Source organism: Balaenoptera acutorostrata, chromosome 10 (genome assembly GCF_949987535.1).
Source record: "Balaenoptera acutorostrata chromosome 10, mBalAcu1.1, whole genome shotgun sequence".
Lineage (NCBI taxonomy): Eukaryota > Metazoa > Chordata > Mammalia > Artiodactyla > Balaenopteridae > Balaenoptera > Balaenoptera acutorostrata.
In genome coordinates, this window is record NC_080073.1 from 27,716,489 (window position 1) to 27,738,168 (window position 21,680).

General features: G+C 41.3%; 1 protein-coding gene across 14 annotated transcripts in view; it reads left to right on the forward strand.

Annotated features, from left to right (window-relative positions):
- CADPS (calcium dependent secretion activator) overlaps positions 1-21,680 on the forward strand; it is a 482,411-nt gene that overhangs the window by 439,014 nt on the left and 21,717 nt on the right. For all 14 annotated transcript variants that reach the window (XM_057554533.1, XM_057554534.1, XM_057554535.1 and 11 more), the window contains one exon: positions 3,433-3,540. In XM_057554533.1, the coding sequence (XP_057410516.1) occupies positions 3,433-3,540 (108 nt within the window). The remainder of the gene's footprint in view (positions 1-3,432; positions 3,541-21,680) is intronic.

A 21,680-nucleotide genomic window follows, 5' to 3' on the forward strand; every position in this document is an offset into this window, starting at 1 on the left:
TTTTGGCACACGGTTTATTGGTTTAGTTCCTTGTGGGGACTAGTATTTAGTTACCTTAGAGGTTTGTCTCTTAATTATCTACACTAAGAGAGAGAAGCGCTGTTACCAGGTCATTCAAAACATTGCATAATCCCCAAAGCATATCTCTTTGTCTTAGATGGAGTATTCGACCCTTCAGTTCGGAGCAGATTTGCATTCCTAATTAGGGCTTGCTTAGGATGCCGAAAATTTGAATTTGTTTTCCTCAAGCTCAGCAATATCCTGGGAGGATCAAGCTACAATTCAAATGTCCTGTTTCTTCCAAGCCACCAAGTGGCTTCTTCCCAAACTATGTCTTCCACACATGGATGGAGTTAACTATACAGACATTTATATAGTCGTTGTTTGTTTAATTATTTTCTAACATCTACATCCTATGCCATCAGTCTGTCCAAGCCGCACTTAAAATAAACAATGTAATTGTGAGATATTAAACTCCGTCACCTAAAGTCTTTCCCATGGTGACTAGATAGCCATGTGGTATAAAGTTTCATTTACCTAATAGCATCAGTTGTTTAGTCAAAGAATATTTTCCATCTACAACTACAAGTTAGCTTGTTGGTCAGTGGACAGTTTTTATTTTAACCATTTTGGTTGAAAACCTGCTTAGAATGCATTGCACAGCCTTCCCTGCCTTTTTCAATAGGGAACTGACAGTACTTGAACATTTTCCCTATGATCAAGCATCACCATTGTGACTGTGTCTTTCCCCAGTGGCCCCGCTCCCCTGAGGACCTCTCAAAGTATAGGGGCCTCTGCCCTTCATAGCCCCAGACCTCAGGGGATGCTGAATATATGTGTCTGGTGCTCCAGTTTGGCAGCCTTCTCCCTCAAGCTCAGGGTATCTTGAAAAGTGATAGCTTTAATCAACACACCCGTTTCAAATAAGTCCCCTCATCCCCCTTCCTAGTCCCCCAGAGGATGGAAAACAGACTTGTTAGAACTGGACGTAAAGCTGGTTAAAATGGAAGACGGTTGTGAGTGGGGAACCAGAGGACTCTGAGAAAACACATCTCCATGCAAAGACCTTGTCATTTTTATTTTGACATTGGTTTCTCTGAAGCCTCTTTTTTCTTCTTGGTTCCAAAGTAGGTTCCAAAGGTAGGTAAGGTCATGAAGTGATAAATCTTGTCACTTACCCAAGTGACATTCTTTCTTGGGGGGAAAGAATCATAGTGGCTCATGTTTGTATAGCAATTTATGACCTTTGAGGCATTTTAACTTCCATTATTTTAGCTGATGATCACAACAATCCTTGAAGGTAAGTAGGGGAACTATTATTAATCCCATTTTACAGATGGTATAACCAAGGCCCAGAGAAATTGAAATGATTTTCACAAGCTCCAGTGTGTGGGGGATCCAATAGAAATCCATGTAGTGTGACTGAGGAGTCTAAAAAAGGAGGTGGGACAGGGGCTTATTCATTCATGATTTTGTTCATTCTGCAAGTATTTACTGAGCACCTACTATGTGCCAGTCTTCATTTATATGCTGAGGACACAGTAGAAAATAGAGCAAATAAAGTCCCTATATTCATGGAGCTTATGTGCTAGTGGGAGAAGACAACAAACAAATAAATATATAATACAGTGTCAGATATTGGTGAGTGCTATGAAGAAAAAAGAGTCAAAAGATAGAGACTCATGGAGTTTAACTACCTGGGTGAGCTGAACCACACTGATTTTTTTTTCCAAGGTTTTTAAAACATAAATGAAATGTCCCTTTGAGGACAGTAATTTAGTGAAAAGAGAAGGAGTGGTGAAAATAACCATTATTGTAGATCACTGTTGTGGTTACAAGTAAGTCTGCTGAATTTGGCTTTGAATCTTAGCTCTAAGATGGCTGCATGTGTCCAGGAAAGGGTTATATCTGCCACAAGCATCACCAGGGAAGAAATGGAAACAATAATAATGTTTCTCAAGTGCCCCAGGTAGGGGTCCCCATCCCCACTGAGAACGCCCTGTGATGTCTGGCTGCCGAAGGGAGAGGAGGAGAGAGGTGCCAGTTTAGAACTGATAGCTATCACTTGCATCTCATTGGAGAACCTCTGTTGTTTCGTATCATAAAACTGCAACAATTATAGGACCATCACACAACCTGCTCAATCCATTCGCTGAAAATTGCTTGAAAGTGTAACAGTTGACTACTGTGGCTTTGAGTTGTCCTCATTGTTTTTCAAATTAATACCTTGTCATTGTTTCAGCAGGTGTTAAGAAATGTTACTAGCATCCCAGGGGCCAAGCATTGGCCCTTTGCTTGATAATTGTTTGCTTTGTATCAGGAAAAAAAAAAAAAATACAGTCCTACTGTTTCCAAACCTTCCTCATTTTCACCCTGGAAATTACACAGAAGTGTTAACTAACTTCAATTTGCAGTGCCTGACAGTCATGTCTTGTAGAGAAATGATACTTTGTGATCTAAGGTAAACCACAGTAATGAAAACTAATCTTTTTAGTTATTAGCAAACATACATACCCACTGTGGAAATTTAAGGGGTTTGTGGCAGCTCTCCTAATGACCCATATTACAGTGTTTTAATAGGTTTCTTCAGAGATAACTTTGATTGCAACATCTCAAGCAGTGTGCATTCTTAGTTTCTTTTTTTTTCCTTACAATAAATCGTTTTGTAACTACTGGATGAACCACCTGCTTACCTTTCCAGAAAATCTAATTTATTTAAAAATCAAATCCTTCCCCCTCTCCATCTTTTTTGAATCATCGGACTCTAAGGCTGTACCTTGGACTCTAAGGGAAGCAAAGACCACTGGTTGAATGTCTCCTCTGAGTAAACTGATAAGGAAATACTTACCACATACTCAGGTTAAAACTACCCCTCAAAAATATGACTTGGGTAGGAGGGGATAGAGATTTAAATACAATTTCTTGACTTGGCACTTCCTCAATTTTTTAAAGAAGGGATCGGGGAAGGCTGTCACTTTTCTAATATTATATTAAGGACAGACAGTGGAAGGCAGTATGTTTGAGTATTTTTCAATGGAGGTTTCAATCCAAAGAAAAACCAGAGACTGTCTCTGGGTTATCTGGTGAAGATTTATCCATCAGAGTATCTTTGCCAGAAAAAAAAATTAATAGTAGAAAAAAAATAATAAACTATACAGCCCTGTAATCCCAACTCCCTTCTTGCCAGGTTGGATTTCTGGAAAGAGCAGGAGGTTTGAATATCAGTTTCAGTTCCTGGAGTATCAGAGCAGGCTGTGGATAGCGATACTGTATACTATGGATAGCTTCCAGCCCCGGTGGATAGCCTCAAACTCCAGCAAAAGCTCTGGGGGTGCACAGCAGGGTGAGGTGGGGAGAGTAAAATGCTTTGGGTCATCGAGAAAGGGTCACTGTCTGAGAAGTCCATTTTCATGTTCTCCTGTTTCTTTGCAGAAACCCGGGATGGACGTGGCCGATGCCTACGTGACTTTCGTCCGTCACTCTCAGGATGTCCTTCGTGATAAGGTCAATGAGGAGATGTATATAGAAAGGTTATTTGATGTAAGTAAGTGCCTTCTCCTCCTTGAAAGCCAAGGAGGAGACCCTCCAAAATGTGACAAAATAAGAGACAGGAGGATAAGTCACATTTTGAGAAAATGGATTGGTCCTGATGCAAGCAAAATCTTTTCCTCCCCGTCTGCCTTAGGCTCTTATCTGTCGTGTGTCTGTTCCCAACCCACCCTGGCGTGGCCGTGTCTCAGTCCCAATCTGTGTGATACGTAGGATGGCACAGGCTTGCACAAGCAGGCACATGCCTGCACGAAGCTTGTGAGGCGGCAGCTTCCTCTCACTGGCAAAGACCTTCCTCGGTCATGGTGCCCCTCCTTGCAATCTGGCCCTGCTGTAGGGAGATGTTCCCTGCCTTCCAGGAGGCTGAGGGTGGTACCTCCCTGCCAGCAGCTGTGGCGTGCAGCTGTGCAGTAAATGTATCGTTATCGCTTCAAAGATGCTTCTGTTTCTGGAAGACTAGAAGTCTTTAGCTGGCCCTGGGTTTTGGCAAACATGTTAGTTACTTGGTCAATTGCCGTTCTAAACCCAGATGCCCCTTCTCCACTCCCCCTCCACCCACCTGAAAATTTGGGAGAAGAAGCAGGTGTACAGAGAGCAGGTACATCAGGCTGCCAGACCCGGATTGAACTTCAGAAAACAGATTTCTGAGGGTTAATAGTTATCAAGCAAACTTACTTCCACTGTGACTGCATCTGCACTTCCAAAGCAAACCACTGAGGCAAAAAGAAAAAAAAAAAAAGGAATCTGCTTCCATCTCAAATCTCCTGCCTCTTTCAGGCCAAAGCAGATGGGGCTGCCTAATTTAGCCAGATATTTTGTTTCAAGTTTCCACCGAATTTGCCAGTGTAGACCCGGCCAGAGTGCATGGAAGCCGACGTACTTGTCTCCGTGTGGCTCTAATTGTACAGCCTACTTCTGTCTCGTGAAGCGTGAGCTCCTCCGGTCCAGGTTTCCATATTTTTAGTGCCAGCTCAAACATTCATGTTTTGGTCTACTATGGAATCCATGTTTCTATATTTTTTCTGTGATTGTGTTCAGCAATTTGCATCGAGTTTGTGTGTGTGTGTGTGTGTGTGTGTTTGTTCCATGGCTAAGCGAGCTCATTGTTGGCACTGCTAAAGAGTCTGCAGCTCCTGACTTTTCTCTGCTTTGTCTTCCAGTTCATTTGCTTTCCTCGTGTGTTGAAAAGGCTCCTGTCTTTTTTTTTTTCTTTTCTAATCATCCCCTCTCTGTGCTCAATATCGCTCTTTCCTCTGCATCACCTTTCTTCGAGAAAACCCTTCTTACTTTTTAATTCCCACCCGTCCTCTCTCGGATTAAAATGGAACTTATCTCTCATGTCAAATGTTTTATCACATTATATCAAGTGGCATGAATTAGAATCAAATAATCTTCCTGTATACATCTTCTAGCATGGCCCACATCCACTGAGAATGCCTCATACATGCATAAAGCTCACCGGCGGGTCCTCTCCCTTCTCTGCATGCGTGCCTTTATGAAAGTACCGAGCCTAGAATGTCTGGGGCCCAATCACCCAGCCAATAGGCATTGAAAACAGGCAGGCAGCACACTCAGGTCTGCAGTTTGGAGTGTGGACATTCTGCCCATCTCCGCTGAATGAAATTCCAAGCCACAAACGTTCAAGAAGCCTGTGGGTTGTTCTTTTCAATGCCTAGGTTGCCTTCTTTTTTTTTTTTCTTTGATGAGTATCTTCTGATTCTCAGTTTTGTGTGGCCCTCGCGTGCGTGTGCGTGCGTGTTCCTGTGTGAGCGTGTGTGAATAACCCCGTGCTCTCTCAAACTTTCAAACATCTAGTACTGAATTTCACGTTTAATCTGCCATTTAGCCTATTGTTTCATTGACAAATAACCCACCCTTCCCTCTTGATTTTTTTTTTAATTAGAAGTACAAGGGCGAAAAAAATTTTTTTTAAGGTAGCTTTGTTGAAGGCAGCAGGGCAAATTGTCCTTTTCTGGGGCTTTTTTAAAGGTAAAGTACAACTGAATCTTTATTTAAGAGTGTAGCTTTGGCTAGCACAGATGGTAAACTGGACTTGCCCGACTGTTGAAGAACACAGGCAAATTCAAGCCCTCTGGTCATTTATTTGAATTAATAATGAAAAAAACATCACTAAGAATATGTTTTTCAGGATGCAAATTATGTTTAGGGTCATTCAGAAATTCACAAATATGTCAAGTCCCTTGTGGAATTACACTGACCAGCATAAAATGGCATCAGTAACATTATAAGAATCGCCACAATTTAGTCTCTTATTGTCCCAATTCTGTTTTCCCAAGGGAGTCTTAATTACCCTTCCCTGAATATCTGATTTTAAAACTTAACCATTACAATCATTCACTGCATATCACTCCCACCCCTATGGAAAAAAATTTTCAGTAGCCTATTTAGAGATAACGAATTGAATTTCTTTGCCATTTACTTCCTTACTTCCCAAATAACCTGCTCCCCTAATTTACAGAATATTGGTGCTAGGCAACCTAACTGATGTCGTGCAAAAAAAGTTCTTGAATCTGTCATGGATTTAAAACATTTGTCATTCGAAAAAACCCAGAGCTTCTCAAAAGGCTTCATTACCATGCAGCCCCAGTAATTTAATTCAGTACTTACTGTTTTTCTATAGTCTAGCAGCAAAACATCAGATTACCAACATGTTTGATTATTTTCGGCTTCTGTTTCCTCAAGCAGGGTGTTTATTTCTTTACATATATGCTCTGGAAGGCACTCGTGTCCACCGAGCTAAATAAGGGAATCAGAATATTAAGGCAAGAGGGTGTCTGTGAAACCTCCCACCCTACATTTCTTGCTACAATGAACTTATCCTTTCAACTTCATTCCTAATGATAGTGGTCCTGGGGCGGGTTTCTGAACAATTGGCAGAAAGCTACTGAGAAAAACTTGTTGATCTGAGAGGTTTCTCTTCCAAATTGTTGCATTTTGATAAATGGCAAAAATGAATAATAGAAAATTAGCATTTTGAATGAGGAAAAATATATATCTCTCAGATTGTTTGCTGTTTGGAGGTTGTTGATTTTGACTCTTGTGTCATTCTCTGGTTTTTAGTTCCTGCTGGCATCTGTCATTCAGAGGCATGTTCTCAGAGCTCCTGTTGTGTTTTTAACTGTGTTTCAAAGTCTCAGTTTGATTTACCTGAGAAGTCCTTTAAGTTCTTGCTGTTCAGGATTATTCCCATTTTTTGGCCTGAGTGTACCTTGTGGAAAAGGCTGGATGGCATTAGTGTGTGTCTGTATCTGAGAATATTTGGAGTAATAGCTGGTCATTTAATGAGTATGTCTTCCATTTTAACCAGGCCCCTATCTCAGTGTTCTCTCTCTCTCTGTCTGAGCTGGTTTTTTCTTTGCCTCGTCATTGTACTTCTGGCTGGAATTGGGTGCTTGTGGGAGATTATCGGCATAGCATTTGGGGCTCTATATTTAATGTTCTGCATTTTTATCTATTTTATTATGTAACTTAAGAGCAACTTTCCAAATTCATCTTCACCAAATTTTTTTAAACAAGCATTTTCTAGGTTGATTGTAGAAATACAGTCAGACATAACATTGTCTCACCAGGTCTTTTTAATGCAGTGTAAGTTTCCCTGTTTATTAATAATTGATTTACATAGTCCTCCTATAAAATGCTAGCAACCTCTTTAGTCATGCACCTCAGAAAAAAGCTAATCAGTCCAAAATTAAGTGCTGATGGGAAATGAATCCTCAAACTGTTTTTCTTGGTATTTCAGATATGCAGCTGTACATTTTTTCATCTGCATTTTTGTAATTTTTTTCCTAAAAAATGGCAAGCCATTGTAAACTGGTTTCAGTTGCTACAAAAATAAGTTTATAATATTTGAAACAAAAGATTCAGAGGTTTAGAGCAAGAGAATATGCCGATACGTACAATAACAAGGAATCTAAATTATATTAAAGGTGCTGAATTCTTAAAAGAGAATCCGATTGCTGTCAGACTCAAGTGAGAGCTTGGCCTCTTTGAAAATTATTGCTGACTTTTAAAGAAAATATAAAACATGGAGATGAATAATCTCCATATTCCTAAAGCAGAAGCTGAAAAGGAAAGCACAGCCCAAGAAATAACTCGAAGACAGTGATTTAAAGCTTGAGTGTCCATAAATCATGCAGATAGCTTTTCCCCCCTTCTCTGGTGATTAATTCACTATCTTCCCTGAAACAAAAACATGCTTTTTGAAATTAGAGATCAGATCATCAAGAGAAGCACCTAAGATTTCAAGGTCTAAACAAAAATTAATTTATTTTCTTTCCTCCTTGTACTTCTTGAAGACACAGACTGAGAAGAAAATCAGGATTAAAAGAGATGTGCTTAGGGTGAATTCATCTACTTAAACCTCACAGGCTCGGAGATGAGTGATTAAAAAGCCATCTCGAACTTGGATGGCATCCACATTGGGGGTAATGCTGCATCTGCACTGGCTTTCTTCAGGCCCCCGTGTTACTGTGAACCAGGCCCAGGGAACATTTGACTCGAGATGATACATGGATTATATAGGTCAATTATACACTTAATCTGCCTTCTGGAGGATTAAGTATTTACAGATTGCCTCTGCATTTGGCTTCTCCGTGGCAGTTATCAGATCAGGAAAGGACCCCTCACCAAACCGCCTCGTAAGCACTTAATCAGGCAGCGCGGTCAGGTTCGGCTGGGGCTGCTGCTCTGTATTCTTTGCTTTGCACAGATTTTAATTTGCTGTTCCATTAGCAAATCGTATATTTGTCCACTTTACGTGTCAGCACAGTAATTGAGTGTGAATATGTCCCTTTAAAGGGGTAATTTGAAAAATGAAACCTCTGCCTATTAAAATATATTTGCTGTATTTATATAAGACGCCACAGATAACCTGATCATTCATTACCTGATTAAATTACAAAAGCACTACCCATGTGAACGTATATCAATCAAGGTAGGAGCCATCCTGCTCAAGGAAGTAAGTACAGGAGAACAGGCAACAAGGAACGCAGTATGTTATTAGGTGATATCTGTAAGGTGTATGGCCAACTGTCCAGCTGAGGGAAATTACTTTCCAAAGTACAAAAGTGGGGAGAAGTACACAAGATTCACCAATATAACAGGTGGCGGTTCTAAGGGCTGATTAAAGAAAATCACGGCATATGGCATTCAAGACACTGAGACAGTCTACTCTATAAGCAAGAAGCAGGTTTGGTTGCCCCTTCATGGGAGCTCTTGTGTAGTGAGCCTGGGCCTTGCTTCTGGAGCCTTCAGACCTCACCCTTGATCCTTACAAGCTGGGTGACCTTGGACAAGGTATTTAATCTCTCAGAGCTTCAGCTGATTCATCTGTATAATAGAGATGATAATAAGCAGAACCTTCTCATGGAGTCGTTATGAGGGTGAAGCACCGTGTGCTCCTGCCAGCATCACGCTGTGGAAGCATTTGGTAAGTGTCCTCCGCCGTCGCCACCACCATCATCTCATCACCACCACCATCATCATCATCATCATCATCATCATCATCATCATCATCATCATCGCCATCACTGAAATGGAAAAGCTTTTCCCAGGCCTCTTTTTTTCTTGTTAAACAAAACCCCATCTCCATGCTAAGGTGCTGTAAGAATCTCGCTGTCACTTTCAGGCATTAGCTCCAAGCTTGCTTAGAATTACATGATGTACAGCAGCCTAGTACCGGTTTGCTTTTGGTAAAACGTAGTTCTGAAACAAGCAAAAGAGTGATGGTTAGGGCTGGGGCTTTGAAGTAAGCCAGACCGGAGAAGGGATCCTGGTTTTGCCACTTCTGAGCTGTTTAACTTCGGGTGAATTAGTTAACCTCTCTGAGCCTCAGTTTTCTCAGCTGTAAAGAAACTTACTTCTTACAGTTCTTGTGAGGACTAAATAACACAGTGGATGTAGACTGGCATAGTTAAAAAGTCGACAAGTCTTTTATCATCATCATCATCATCATCATCGTCTCGTAGAACTATTTGTTCCTTACAGTGACATTGAAATGACCTAGCCCTGCCCCCTAAACAAAACCACAGTGCATCGGCAAATAAATCAGAATTGACCTTCTGAACTTGAGGAGTTGGGGGTGGAGGGGAGGATGATTAATGCCTTTTATTATTACAGATGAAATGAATTTACCTTGTAGACATTTAGAAAATACAGCTAAGCAAAAATAAGAAAATATTACGTGCCCAGCAGGCACAGATTATTCCTTGAGTGTTTATTCTTTGAATCTTTTTCTATGTGCTTATATACTTGATGTACTTTTAACCAAAATAAGTGAGCAAAAATTGCTGTTTTTAAGTTAATGGTCTTGATTTTCCCTACAAATAAGTGTTTGACTAATACACTATCCATATCCAAAGCTGCCCACTTGTCCCCACAGTATCCTTTATAGTTGGTTTTTGCAAGCCAGGCTCCGATGCAGGGCCACGCGTTGTATCTGGTTGTGATGCGCTTTCAATTTCTTTTTACCGGCACTGGCTTTTTTCATGATCCTGACTTAAAGGGACCACCGTGCCAATTGTTCCACAGACTGGAGGAGTTTATTACTATCTAAACATAGAACTGATTTCAGGAGAAAAAAAAATATCTAGCTGAATTCAACCAAGTAGCTCTTTTGGACATAATTAGTAACTCAGCATAATTCAACCAGGGTTTTTTTAAGCTGTTCTCTGTATGTAAGGAAAAGTTCTGAAGCTAGTTTTTTTTTTTTTTTTTTTAAAAAAAAAAAAGCTAAACAGCCAGAAATCCCCAGAGGTCAGGGAACAAGTTGGCCATATGAAGAGCTGCAGGGATTTTATTTCACGTGCTAAGGCACAGGGGTCTGAGCTGGATGGGTCGATCTGAGGTCCTGGTCCAGTGTTTCTTCTCTCACTGCCACTGCTTTGGTGAAATCTTGACGAGGAACTTTCACTCCCACCTGAGATCATTAGGAAGGTTTCTTTGTTAATCTTGCTAAGATTTTCCCTGAGGTTATCAATCTGAAATTAAGCCCTTCAGATCAGGCTGAAGCTGAGCTTTCAATACTCTTCAGATCAAACTTTAATTGAACTATGACCTCGACCCTATCATCCTCAATTATGAGGCTACAGAGCCTTTTGTCTGGGCTACTAGGATAGCCTTCAGAATCTGTGTGATTATATATACCGGAACAGGAAAACAAATCCGAAATGGACCAGGAAAGACAGTTAGGAAAGGAGAGACAGTTGATTTTTTTCCACCTAATTCTGAATCTCAAAGTAAATTCTGGCAGTTAAACCATGTCCTGGGCCATGTGTCATTCCCCAAGAGTGTCATTTCTCAAGAAGAATATGGAAACTGGACAGAGTCAGAGGGAAATGAGATGTGGAAAGCCTGTCCTCACCTTGATTTGTAACATTATAAGGAATATAATACACACACACACACATATCATTAGGGTTTGGGTTCTTGCATGTGAACCTCAGACTCAGGACCTTTCCAAGCTGGAATTATAAAACAATCCAAGTTCACCTTCGTGACTTTTATCCTCCAGTGCCCCTTAAAGACCCAGTGTCTTCATGATTTCCCTACTTCCCATCACGTAAATCTGTTTTTAGCAGATGTGCTTTTTCCTCCCCTATTAAGGTAAAGAAAACTTAGTGCTGACCTTGTTGGGGTATTTGCAATTTTAACATAATATTAAGCTAAAAGAATAAGGCACTAATAATGGAAGTTTTTGATCTCTGACATGACAGAGATCAAAGTAAAGCAAGCTCTACGAGGATGGGAGGGGATGGAAAGAGGAGTGTTTCGATGCCTCTGATGCCCTATCGCAATGACTCTCATGTTCACATATGCATCCTCTTGCCCCGTGACCTTCACAATAACAAGTAAATGATAACAATGCATTATTTTTCTTTTGGAGTCTTAGGTATAGAAACACATTTCTCTTCCACATGGACAGGCTTTTCTTCATGCTTGGGCAATTTGAGTTTTCAGCAATCGTTCATGCAGAAAAGATAAGGGGGCATTAATAGATTTGGATTATTTGGATTAATTGTATCAAATGGGTTGTTACCATCCAAAAGGAAGTGTTTATTTTTTTTTTAGTGTCATTGTTACAGATTTATATTTCAGGGCCATGTCGTCAAGTAGTCCTTTCTAACCTAGATGCTGCTTCTAAAGCCGTTCACAGAAATAGGCCTCGTTTACTTTCAGGCAAACCTGACATAAAACCAGTCTTGAATTTTCTCCGGAGCTTGTGTGCAACAAAGAGTTTTGCTAAGTGTCTTTATCAGAACAGCTTTCTGTGTTCCAGGAGACATTTGGTGAATACAGTTAATTTGTTTTCTTTTCCAGTGGAGAATGTTCCAATAATCATTCTAAGAAGCCAGACTGATTGCTCTGTTACATTAAGGTCACAGTATCCTTGCTGACATGACCCACACAATACTTTTGTGTCTTAGAAAAGGTTTGTTTTTTTTTCTTATGGCAGACTTATGGCATGGAAACAGTAAGTGACAGACTTACACACACACACGCACACACGTACATGCATGCACACACACACGCACACACGTACGTGCATGCACACACACATACACACATGCACACACACAGTAGCCACGGCACATTTTGTGAAACGAATATTATCACATTGCGTAGCAAGATACGAGATGTACTAAATCCTCAAGTACTTCCCATTATTTAACCAAGTAACTGTTTCCCTCCTTGCCAGGCTCTGTAGAGGCTACTATCAAAAGATTTCACTGTCTCTTCATGTCTAACATCATAATCGCTTGCCCTAAAATTTTTTAATGAATGAACTTAAAATATCATCTAGGTTCTTACTATGCAAAATGTGGTCCGTGGACCCTCAGCGTCAGTCTCCACTGGGGGTACAGAATTTCAGCCCTAACCCCAGCCAAGATGGATCTGAGTCTACATTTTAACAAGAGCCTCTGTTGATTCAAAGGCACAGTAAAGTTTGAGAAGTACTGGGTAAGATCAGTGACTCTCTTCTATGCCTGTGACCCATCGTAAGAAGCGCATTTTACATTGCAACCCAGTATGTATGTATACACACACACACACACATACACACACACACACACACACACACACACACACACTAGAAGTTTATAAAACAATATTTACTCTCTGTGTGATGCAGTCTGATATTTTCTATTCCATCTTTCAAAAATCTTGGTGGTAACCAATGAAATGGTTTCATCACACGTTGTATGATGTGTGGGTTGTAATAGGTCCCAACCCTCAGAGAGCAAAATTTCTTACCCTCGCCACTACTGACGTTTCGAGCCAGATGATTCTTGGTTGTGGGGTGCTGGCCTGTGTATTGAAGGATGTTGAGCAACATCCCTGGCTTCTACCCACTAGATGCCAGTAGCAACCTCTTCTCAGCTTTAATGACCAAAAATGTCTCCAGACATTCCCTAAGGTCCCCTGGGAGGGGGAGGGGGGACCAAAGTCACTCCTGCTTGAGAACCACTGATCTGGATGAACCAGGAAAGAGGTATACAAGGGAGCCCTACCTCTCTGCATGTCACGTGTCCCTCTGCCACCACCATCACACACACTCGATGGGTATGTGTAGCATCAACAACAACAAAGTGACCACTTATCAACCTGGGAGTTGGCTTGGGAGCTATGCCGGTCTTGGAAGTAGATTATGTTTGGGGGGCTTCATGCAATGATAGGACAAGCTTGTGAGACATCCAGGACCCTTTAGCCCTCTCTCCGTGTCTCCGCAGAGGAGTCCCACTCCGAGCCATGGAAAGGAGCACTGCGTTAGATCAGCAGGACAGATTCCCAGTTTGGCCTCCCTCAATTGCTTTGCTTTTTATGATTCCACCAGGATCTTGGTTAAAAAAAAAAAAAAAAAAATTGCTTCTACCAGGTGGCTACAAGTTATTTTTGTGCATCCAAAAACCTGAAAAGAAGGCTCAAGTTGAATACTTCATTCATTCCAAATTCCCACTTCAGAAGACAACAGTTACCAGCCTCCTGTTGTGTTAAACTCCTGCCGAGTTGACTAAAAATCCAGTTAATGGAGTCTAGCGATTTGCCACCAGTATGACTATTCCTGTATCAGAAACCTTACAATGACAGTGTGCTCCCTGCCACACTGAGCTGCCTTGACTGCCTGTGGCAGAATTTTTCACTCTAACCATCCCCGGACTAACACCCGTTATACCAACAAACCTCCAGGTCTTGCCCAGGATGGGATTATCATTAATTACCGGATCTTCATGCCAACCAGGATATAAAAGCCCCTCTCATTTTGTGTAAAAAAAAAAAAATTTTTTTGAAAAGAACAAGTAATATGTAAAGTAAGCAAAGTTAAATTCATGAGTTTTCTCATGCAATTCTCGAAGTCACTTTTTTCTCTTTCTGTTTGTCTTTTTTTTAATTTTTTAAGTTTTTTCTACAATTTTAAAGGTTACTTTCCATTTACAGTTATTACAAAATATTGGCTATATTCCCCGTGTTGCACAATACATCCTTGAGCTTATCTTACACCCTTTTTAAGGAAGAGAACCATCACTTCCTTTTGGTCAGAAAATTCATTAGTTGGCCTAGGGAACCATCCTGTTAAAGAGAAAAGACCCAGCTATTAGGTGCCTCAGTAGTTTAGGGAGTACTAGTCCGGTGTTTTTCACCCAGAGGTGATTTTGCCCCCCAGAGGACGTTCAGCAATGTCTGGAGACATTTTTGGTGTAACAAATGGAAAGGTGCTATTAGCATCTAGTGAGTAGAGGCCAGGGATGCTTTTGAACATCCTGGGATGTACAGGACAGCCCTCACCACAAAGAATTATCCAGCTCAAAGTGTCAATAGTTTAAAAATCCTTTGTCTTTAATGATATGGGTAATTTGAGTTTAAATATTGGTATCAATCATGGGCATTATCTGTGGATCATTTTCTCACCAAGGGATTCCAATTTCTTTCTTTAAGAATACTCCACTTGGGAGATTTATCAGAAACTAGTCTCCAAAATCCTTTTGACAAGCTTCATCGAAAGACATCTTTTTAGGGTCTAAAAAATAAAAACCGAAGAATCATTAACACCTACGTTTCTCAGCTTGAACTTAACACTCATCCATGCGTAGTTCCCATGAAACTTCAGTACTTCAATAAAAACTCCGATCTTGTCAGTTAAATGAATCACCACAGCTTCCTTCTACACGAAAGTGCCTTTTCGAGTTTTTAAGGAACTGGCTCTTTTACATCAAGCAGACATTAAGAGTGTAGGCTTTGTAGTATGACAGCCCCAAGGTCAGTTTCTGGGTCTGCCACTTACTAGCGGTATGACTTTAGGTTATTAATCTTATCAAGCCTTGATTTCCCCCTCCGTAAAAATGGGGATAAAAACAGTACCGAGTTCTTTGGATTAGGAAAACTAAATGAGGCAATGAATAAACCATAACGATGCTCAGAGCACATAAATTACTGCACAAATGTCCCTTCTTGTTGTCGTCTTCATCAGTAGTGGTAGTAATGTGAAAACCAACGCACATCCTTGCCTAACGCTAAGGCAGGCTTTGCAGCAGAGAGAAGAAAAATAGTGATACATTCCATGCCAACAGGAATTTGAAAAGCTGGAGATGAAATGGTCAGAGAATATAATAGCAAGTAACAAAGAGTCCAGTTGTGCTACAGGATCCCTAAAGAATATCTTTTTAAAAAAAATTTTTATTGAAGTATAGTTTGATTTACAATGTTGTGTTAGTTTCTGGTGTACAGCAAAGTGATTCAGTTATACAGAGAGAATTTTCAGATCCTTTTCCATTATAGTTTATTACAAGATACTGAATATAGTTCCCTGTGCTATACAGTAGGACCTTGTAGTTTGTCTGTTTTATGCATAGTAGTGTGTATCTGCTAATCCCAAACTCCTAATTTATACCTCCCCCACTCCCATTCCCCTTTGGTAACCATATGTTTGTTTTCTGTGTATGTGAGTCTGTCTCTGTTTTGTAAATAAGTCCATTTGTATCATATTTTAGATTCCACACATAAGTGATATCATATGATATTTGTCTTTGTCTGACTTACTTCACTTAGTGTGAGAAACTCTAGGTCCATCCATGTTACTGCAAATGGCATTATTTCATTCTTTTCTATGGCTGAGTACTATTCCATTGTGTATATATACCACATCTTCTTTATCCATTCATCTGTCGATGGACTCTTTGGTTGCTTCCATGTCCTGGCTATTGTAAATAGTGCTGCAGTGAACATTGGGGTGCATGTATCTTTTCGAATTAGAGTTTTCTCTGGGTATATGCCCAGGAATGGGATTGCTGGATCATATGGTAGCTCTATGTTTAGTTTTTTAAGGAACCTCCATACTATTTTCCACAGTGGCTGCACCAATTTACATTCCCACCAACAGTGTAGGAGGGTTCCCTTAAGAAAATCTGCTTCAAGATACAGCAAAGTCCCACTGGGATGGAGCCCCAGAGATAGTGCCCCAGAGGAGGCAGCCTTGGGCAGACGTCTAGGATTTGGGGAAGAGAAAGAGACAGGATTCTATGCTTAGGTACTCTGCAGGGAGACATTATCGCTTCCTCCGGGCGCGTCCCTCACTCGTCAACACCATAGCTTCATCAGCCTCGGCAGGACTGCTCTTTGTAGAGGTCCTTTCAGAACTTAAACACGTGATGGCTTCACCCGGGTTACATGATTCCAATCTACGCACCTGGATATTTGCTTTGTAGGCATTTATCTGCTCCATAATCTTAAGGGCTAAATTCTTTCTATATTAACAGGTATTGTTTTATCTTTTCATATATGCTTCTTTTTTTTTTTAAGAGGGTTACTTTTTCTATATATAAATTTATTTATTTATTTATTTATTTTTGGCTCCATTGGGTCTTCGTTGCTGCGCACAGGCTTTCTCTAGTTGCATCGAGCGGGGGCTACTCTTCCTTGCGGTGTGCAGGCTTCTCATTGCAGTGGCTTCTCATCTTGCAGAGCATGGGCTCTAGGTGCGCGGGCTTCAGTAGGTATGGCACACAGGCTCAGTAGTTGTGGCTCACGGGCTCTAGAGCGCAGGCTCAGTAGTTGTAGCGCACGGGCTTAGTTGCTCCACGGCATGTGGGATCTTCCCGGACCAGGGCTCGAACCTGTGTCCCCTGCATTGGCAGGCGGATTCTTAACCACTGGGCCACCAGGGAAGTCCCTAATATGTGCTTCTTAACCAGGGGTATACATCAGAATTACTTATGTATTTTTGTTATCCATAGTTTACTCATACTTTTTTAGTTTCACCTAATGTCCTTTATCTGTTCTGGGATCCTACTGATAATATCTCGTTATATTTAGTTGTGTGTCACGTTAGGCTCCTCTTTGATAACGTTGTAGATTTTGAGGAATCTGGCTCAGATATATTGTAGGCTACCCCTCTGTTAATTATCTGATGTTTTTATCATAATTAGATGAAGCTTTGGGATTTATGTGTATTTTTTATTTTAAAAATGTATCCATCCCAGCTGTATGCCACAGATTCTGAGTCAGTGGATCTAAGATAGAGCTCAGGCATCTGTTTTTTTAAACAAGTCCCAGGGTTTAATCTGATCAAGAGTCACTGATTTAGAGCAGTGTTTCTCCACGATGCATGATTTTGTCCACCCAGAGTTTGTCTGGAGGTGGTCTGGAGGCATTTTTGACAGTCACAACTCAGGGGCTAGTGGGGAGGGATGCTGCCAACATCTAATGAGCAGATGCTAAACATGGCACTGCCCAGGACAGCCTCCCACGACAAAGAATTATCTGGCCCCCAATTCCAACGATTGCAAAGTTGATAAATCCTGATTTAGTCGATAAAAGATACCGAAAGACATGTTTAGTTCTATTATTTCTATTAATTCTTTGTGTCCAACAAAACAACTTTATAACCTTTTTATTTTTATATCTATAGCAACCATACCAAAAGATAGGAGAAGGTACTATTATTTCCATTTTTAAGGCAGGAACCTAAGGTCCAGAAAGAGCTTGCCCAGAACCCCAAGGTCCCAGGGACACCATCTCTTGAAACTGGCTTTTCCATCCCCCACTCTGTGAGAGCAGTCATAGTATCCATCTTATTCGCCGTTGCATCCCCCCCTCCGTGTTCTAGCATATGTGAACCCTCAGTAACTGTGTGTTAAATGAGTATTGATGAATCCCTACCCTATCTCGTGGACCTTGTTGAAGATATTTTCTATTTCGATTGCTAAGTCAAAATAGTAATTTAAATCCTTTAAGTGTCTCACTATGGATTTTTGCAATTGTCACCTGATTTTTTTTGGAAGCCTTGAATCTGTAGTGTTCTGGTTAATTTAATGGGGAATGAATTGTTTTGGCCCATTTGGTTTTTTGGTTAATTTGAAGATTTATTGGAAAACCTTTTCTCTTTCAACCCCTACTTTTGAAACACTTTCCAAAATGTCTTAGTTCTATTTTCTGCCTTACTGAGCATTTGAAACAGAATCTAATTCTCTGCGTCAAGATCTTTCAGGGCTCTGGCTTTACCCTACTTAACCCCAAGTGACACTATCCAGTCATGAAGATGTAAAAAGAGTGACTTATCCAGTATTGCCCTACTAATAACTTCCCTGGCTCCAAATACAGTGCTCCTTCTATCATACCCCATTAGGAAGATGGGGCTGAAATGTTTATTAGCCAGAAACACATTCTAAAAGCTGCTCTTTTAATTCAATCCCAAAGAGGACTTTTGGAGGGAAGGAAAAGGACAGCTTTCTCCTAAAAGGCAAATGCAAACCAGGAGAAAGAATCCCATTAATTTAGGGGTTTAATAAATGGCTGTTTAATAATTACGATAAAATTTCTCTAGACTTCTTTTATGTATATTTTCTGACTGTACATTAGCAATAACCACATCATCTTGTTAAAGGCGTTATTTCTTTTAAGTCTTCTTAGCAGCTCTAGGAGGTGGGTACCTAATGATCGCCATTTTATAGCTATTGAGGCTGATGAGAGCCAATATTTATCGGGTACCATCTGTGTGCCAGGTACTGTTCTAGGCACTTAAATGTAATCATTCATGTAACTCTCATAACTTCCTTGTGAGATAGGTTTTTACAGATAAAGCAGTTGAGTCACTGAGAGGTAAACTGACTTCACTAAATTCCGAAGGCTGGGAAGTAATCAATCCTAGATCAAACTCCTACCTTTCTGTTGCAGAGTAGACACCTAACCATAATGTCTTTCCAGAAAACCTACACTCTTTGAATATGTGCCCCCATCTCGCACTCCAGTGAGTTCTCTGCATCCCACATTCATCTACCGGGGATGTTACTGTAGTGGTGTCACTATTTCCTGCTTGGTACCACAGCAGTACTCAAGACAGAAATTTCGATTGTGACCCCCTGGTAGAAAGTGGCTTATTAGTGATGGCTTGTCCACTAACAGTGATGGGAGTCGCATAGCTAATCAGGCAGACCCCTTAAGGAAAACTCAACCCTGCCTCTCCTGAATGGGAGGACTTTGTCACCAGGCTCGAGTTCCACCAACACCAGCAGATCCTAGACCTAAAAGTGGGAGATCCCAGGAAGCGCTACTGTACCCACTTCAGGGTGGAACCCCATCCTCAGAGGAGAGGGACCACAACACAGTGGGGAAGGTTGCATACCATATGTGCTGCAAACACCACTTCTACCTAGGCCTAGCTAAGGGGTGGGTTTCAGCTTTCAGTCTATATCTCCCTCTGTGTTCTGTCTGAGATCTCTTATCCCATAAGAATAAAGTTTTGTGGTTTATTTAGGGTGGGGGAACGATGGTAAGACAATACCATTTCATCGCAGACAGTTGATAAATGGTTTAGGGTGGCAGTTTAAGTTCCTTAAGCAAATCTTGACACAGTGCTGTAATTCAACAACAGTGCCCAAGATTTTCCTATGAGGCCCTGTGGACTCTTTTAACCTACCCACATAGCTATGTTTTCAATGGCACTGTGAAGTTTCCCAGATCAGCAATGCTTTACAGGAGGGGAAAAGTAATCCAGAATTACAGAATAACATGGTTATAAAATCCATGCCTAATACAAACGTAGTTGCAACTAAATCATTGCGTGATCATTATCCAATAATGCCTAAGATGTCAGCAATGTGAATGTCTGCGATCTGGTTTCACCAAAGCCCTTCCTTGACTTATTTCCAGCCAAAGATTACAATAAACAATGTGACAGGGTGATAAAAGAGAAAGGAAGGAAGGAAAGGAGGGAGGGAGGCAGGCAGGGAGGAAGGAAGGAAGGAAGGATGGAAGGGAGGGTGGGAGGAAGGGAGGAAAGGAAGGAATTGGGTTTTTTTTCTCTTGAAGCTTTAAAGAGCTTACCAGATAGATCGTCAGCTGTCAGCCCACCCTTGAAAGTAGCAAATCCCTTGGCCCCTGGAAGGTTGTCTCTATGCATTATTTCTAAAGAGTTTGTTTATTCAAAATATGTCTGCTTTGGGCATTCAGTTTCCTAAGTGAGTGCGGGCTCACGGGTAGCAGCTGAGGTCAACACTGTACACCATTTACTGAAGCTCGCTCCTGCCTGTGGTTTCTGGAAATCACCAACTAGTCGTGACTGCAGCACAGGAGGATGTGAATGTGGACGTGCTAGAATTCTTTTAAAGGCTCCCCACTTGGCTTACAGAGAATTAGAGACACGGAGGCCTGTTTGCCTCTGTTGGTGCACATTAGAAATAAATTTGGGCATTCAGCTTAAAGAACTCACTAACGGCAAGATGCACAAAGACATGCTATTCTGTGTTTAGTGCAGTCTTTGTAAGCCTGGCCAGTCATGGGGGTTTATCACAAGAAATATGTAAATAATGCAACCTGCTTTACAAAGGAAAAGAGAATGAAATTAATCCAAAACATCCGTGGCATAATACTATTTTCTGCCCTCAGCTTTTCTCTTTATAACTTGAGACGTACAGCCTAACAGTCCAGTGCAAACAATATCGTGCTCAGAAAAACCCCAGACCCAGGGCATCCTTCAGTCCCTAGGAAAGAACTCCAAATCAAGTCGTCAGCCTCTCGCACAATATTATTATTAAATCTAACGTGATCATAGCCAAATCTTTGGCTTGGGCACAATCCCCCGTTCTCCCTCCTTTTTTTTGGCGGTGGCGGGGGGGAAGGGGGGAAACATTGGGAGGGCCAAGCCAATCAAAGTTAAAATAAAGTCTCTTTCTAGCAAGACTACTGTCTATAACATGTTGTTCCTTATAGAAAGTGGGATATGGTGGCATTTGCTTGATTAACTTGCTCGACAAAAGTGACAGCTGCTGTGGGTGCCTGCGGATAAGCTGCACGGCGCAGTTCCGCCTTTGTACATCTGTCAGCAAAAAGGGAAGAATAAAGAGTGAAAAGAGACAAATTGGTCCCAAAAGACACTCCATTCAACTTAGGAGGTTTGCCCCATTCAGGCACTCGCTGTGCGCCTCAAGTACTGAGAGCTTATTCAATTTCATTCACTCTTTCGAATGAACCCACAAGTGTTTAATTTCTTATTCTGTCGCCTCAGAAAAAAGGAAGGGGGGTGTGGAGAAGGCGGAGGGACCTTGTGGACGGAAAGCATTAATGGCAAGGCAGAGCGATCCAGCCTGCACATATTAACTCATGGCTAATTTACGGTTTAACTCTATGTGCTCGGGTCCTAGACCCATCTGAGTGCTTCAACGGGGGACCTGACGCAGCCTTATCTCCTGGCTGGTGGATCCAAAACCATCTGTAGATGTTGAGGGCACCCAGCAGGGTCCAATGAGTATCTTCTGTAAGGACAGTGGTCTGAGGTTTATGCCCTTTCCAGAGGTGGGGTGACGGGCTCCCTGGGCTGAGGTTAGGGTTAGTGATCTGACAAATGTGAGGTTTATTTCCCACTCCCAGAAAGGTAAAACAAAAAAAAAAAAGGTAGAGTCACACTCAGTGAGAAGTAGTGAGAGGGGAATGTGGTTTCCAGAGATTAAAAATAAAGCAAGAGGAAAGGGCGCTATTGGGAAGCAGAGCCCAGCTGTACATGGTGAAAACACATGTTAACTTTTAAAAAGCAGCACTTTGTCTTTCTTTTCTTCATCTCTGATCCCCCGGCATCAGAACTTGTTTTCTGATCTCCTTTATAGGGGCAGTCCCCATGCACCCCT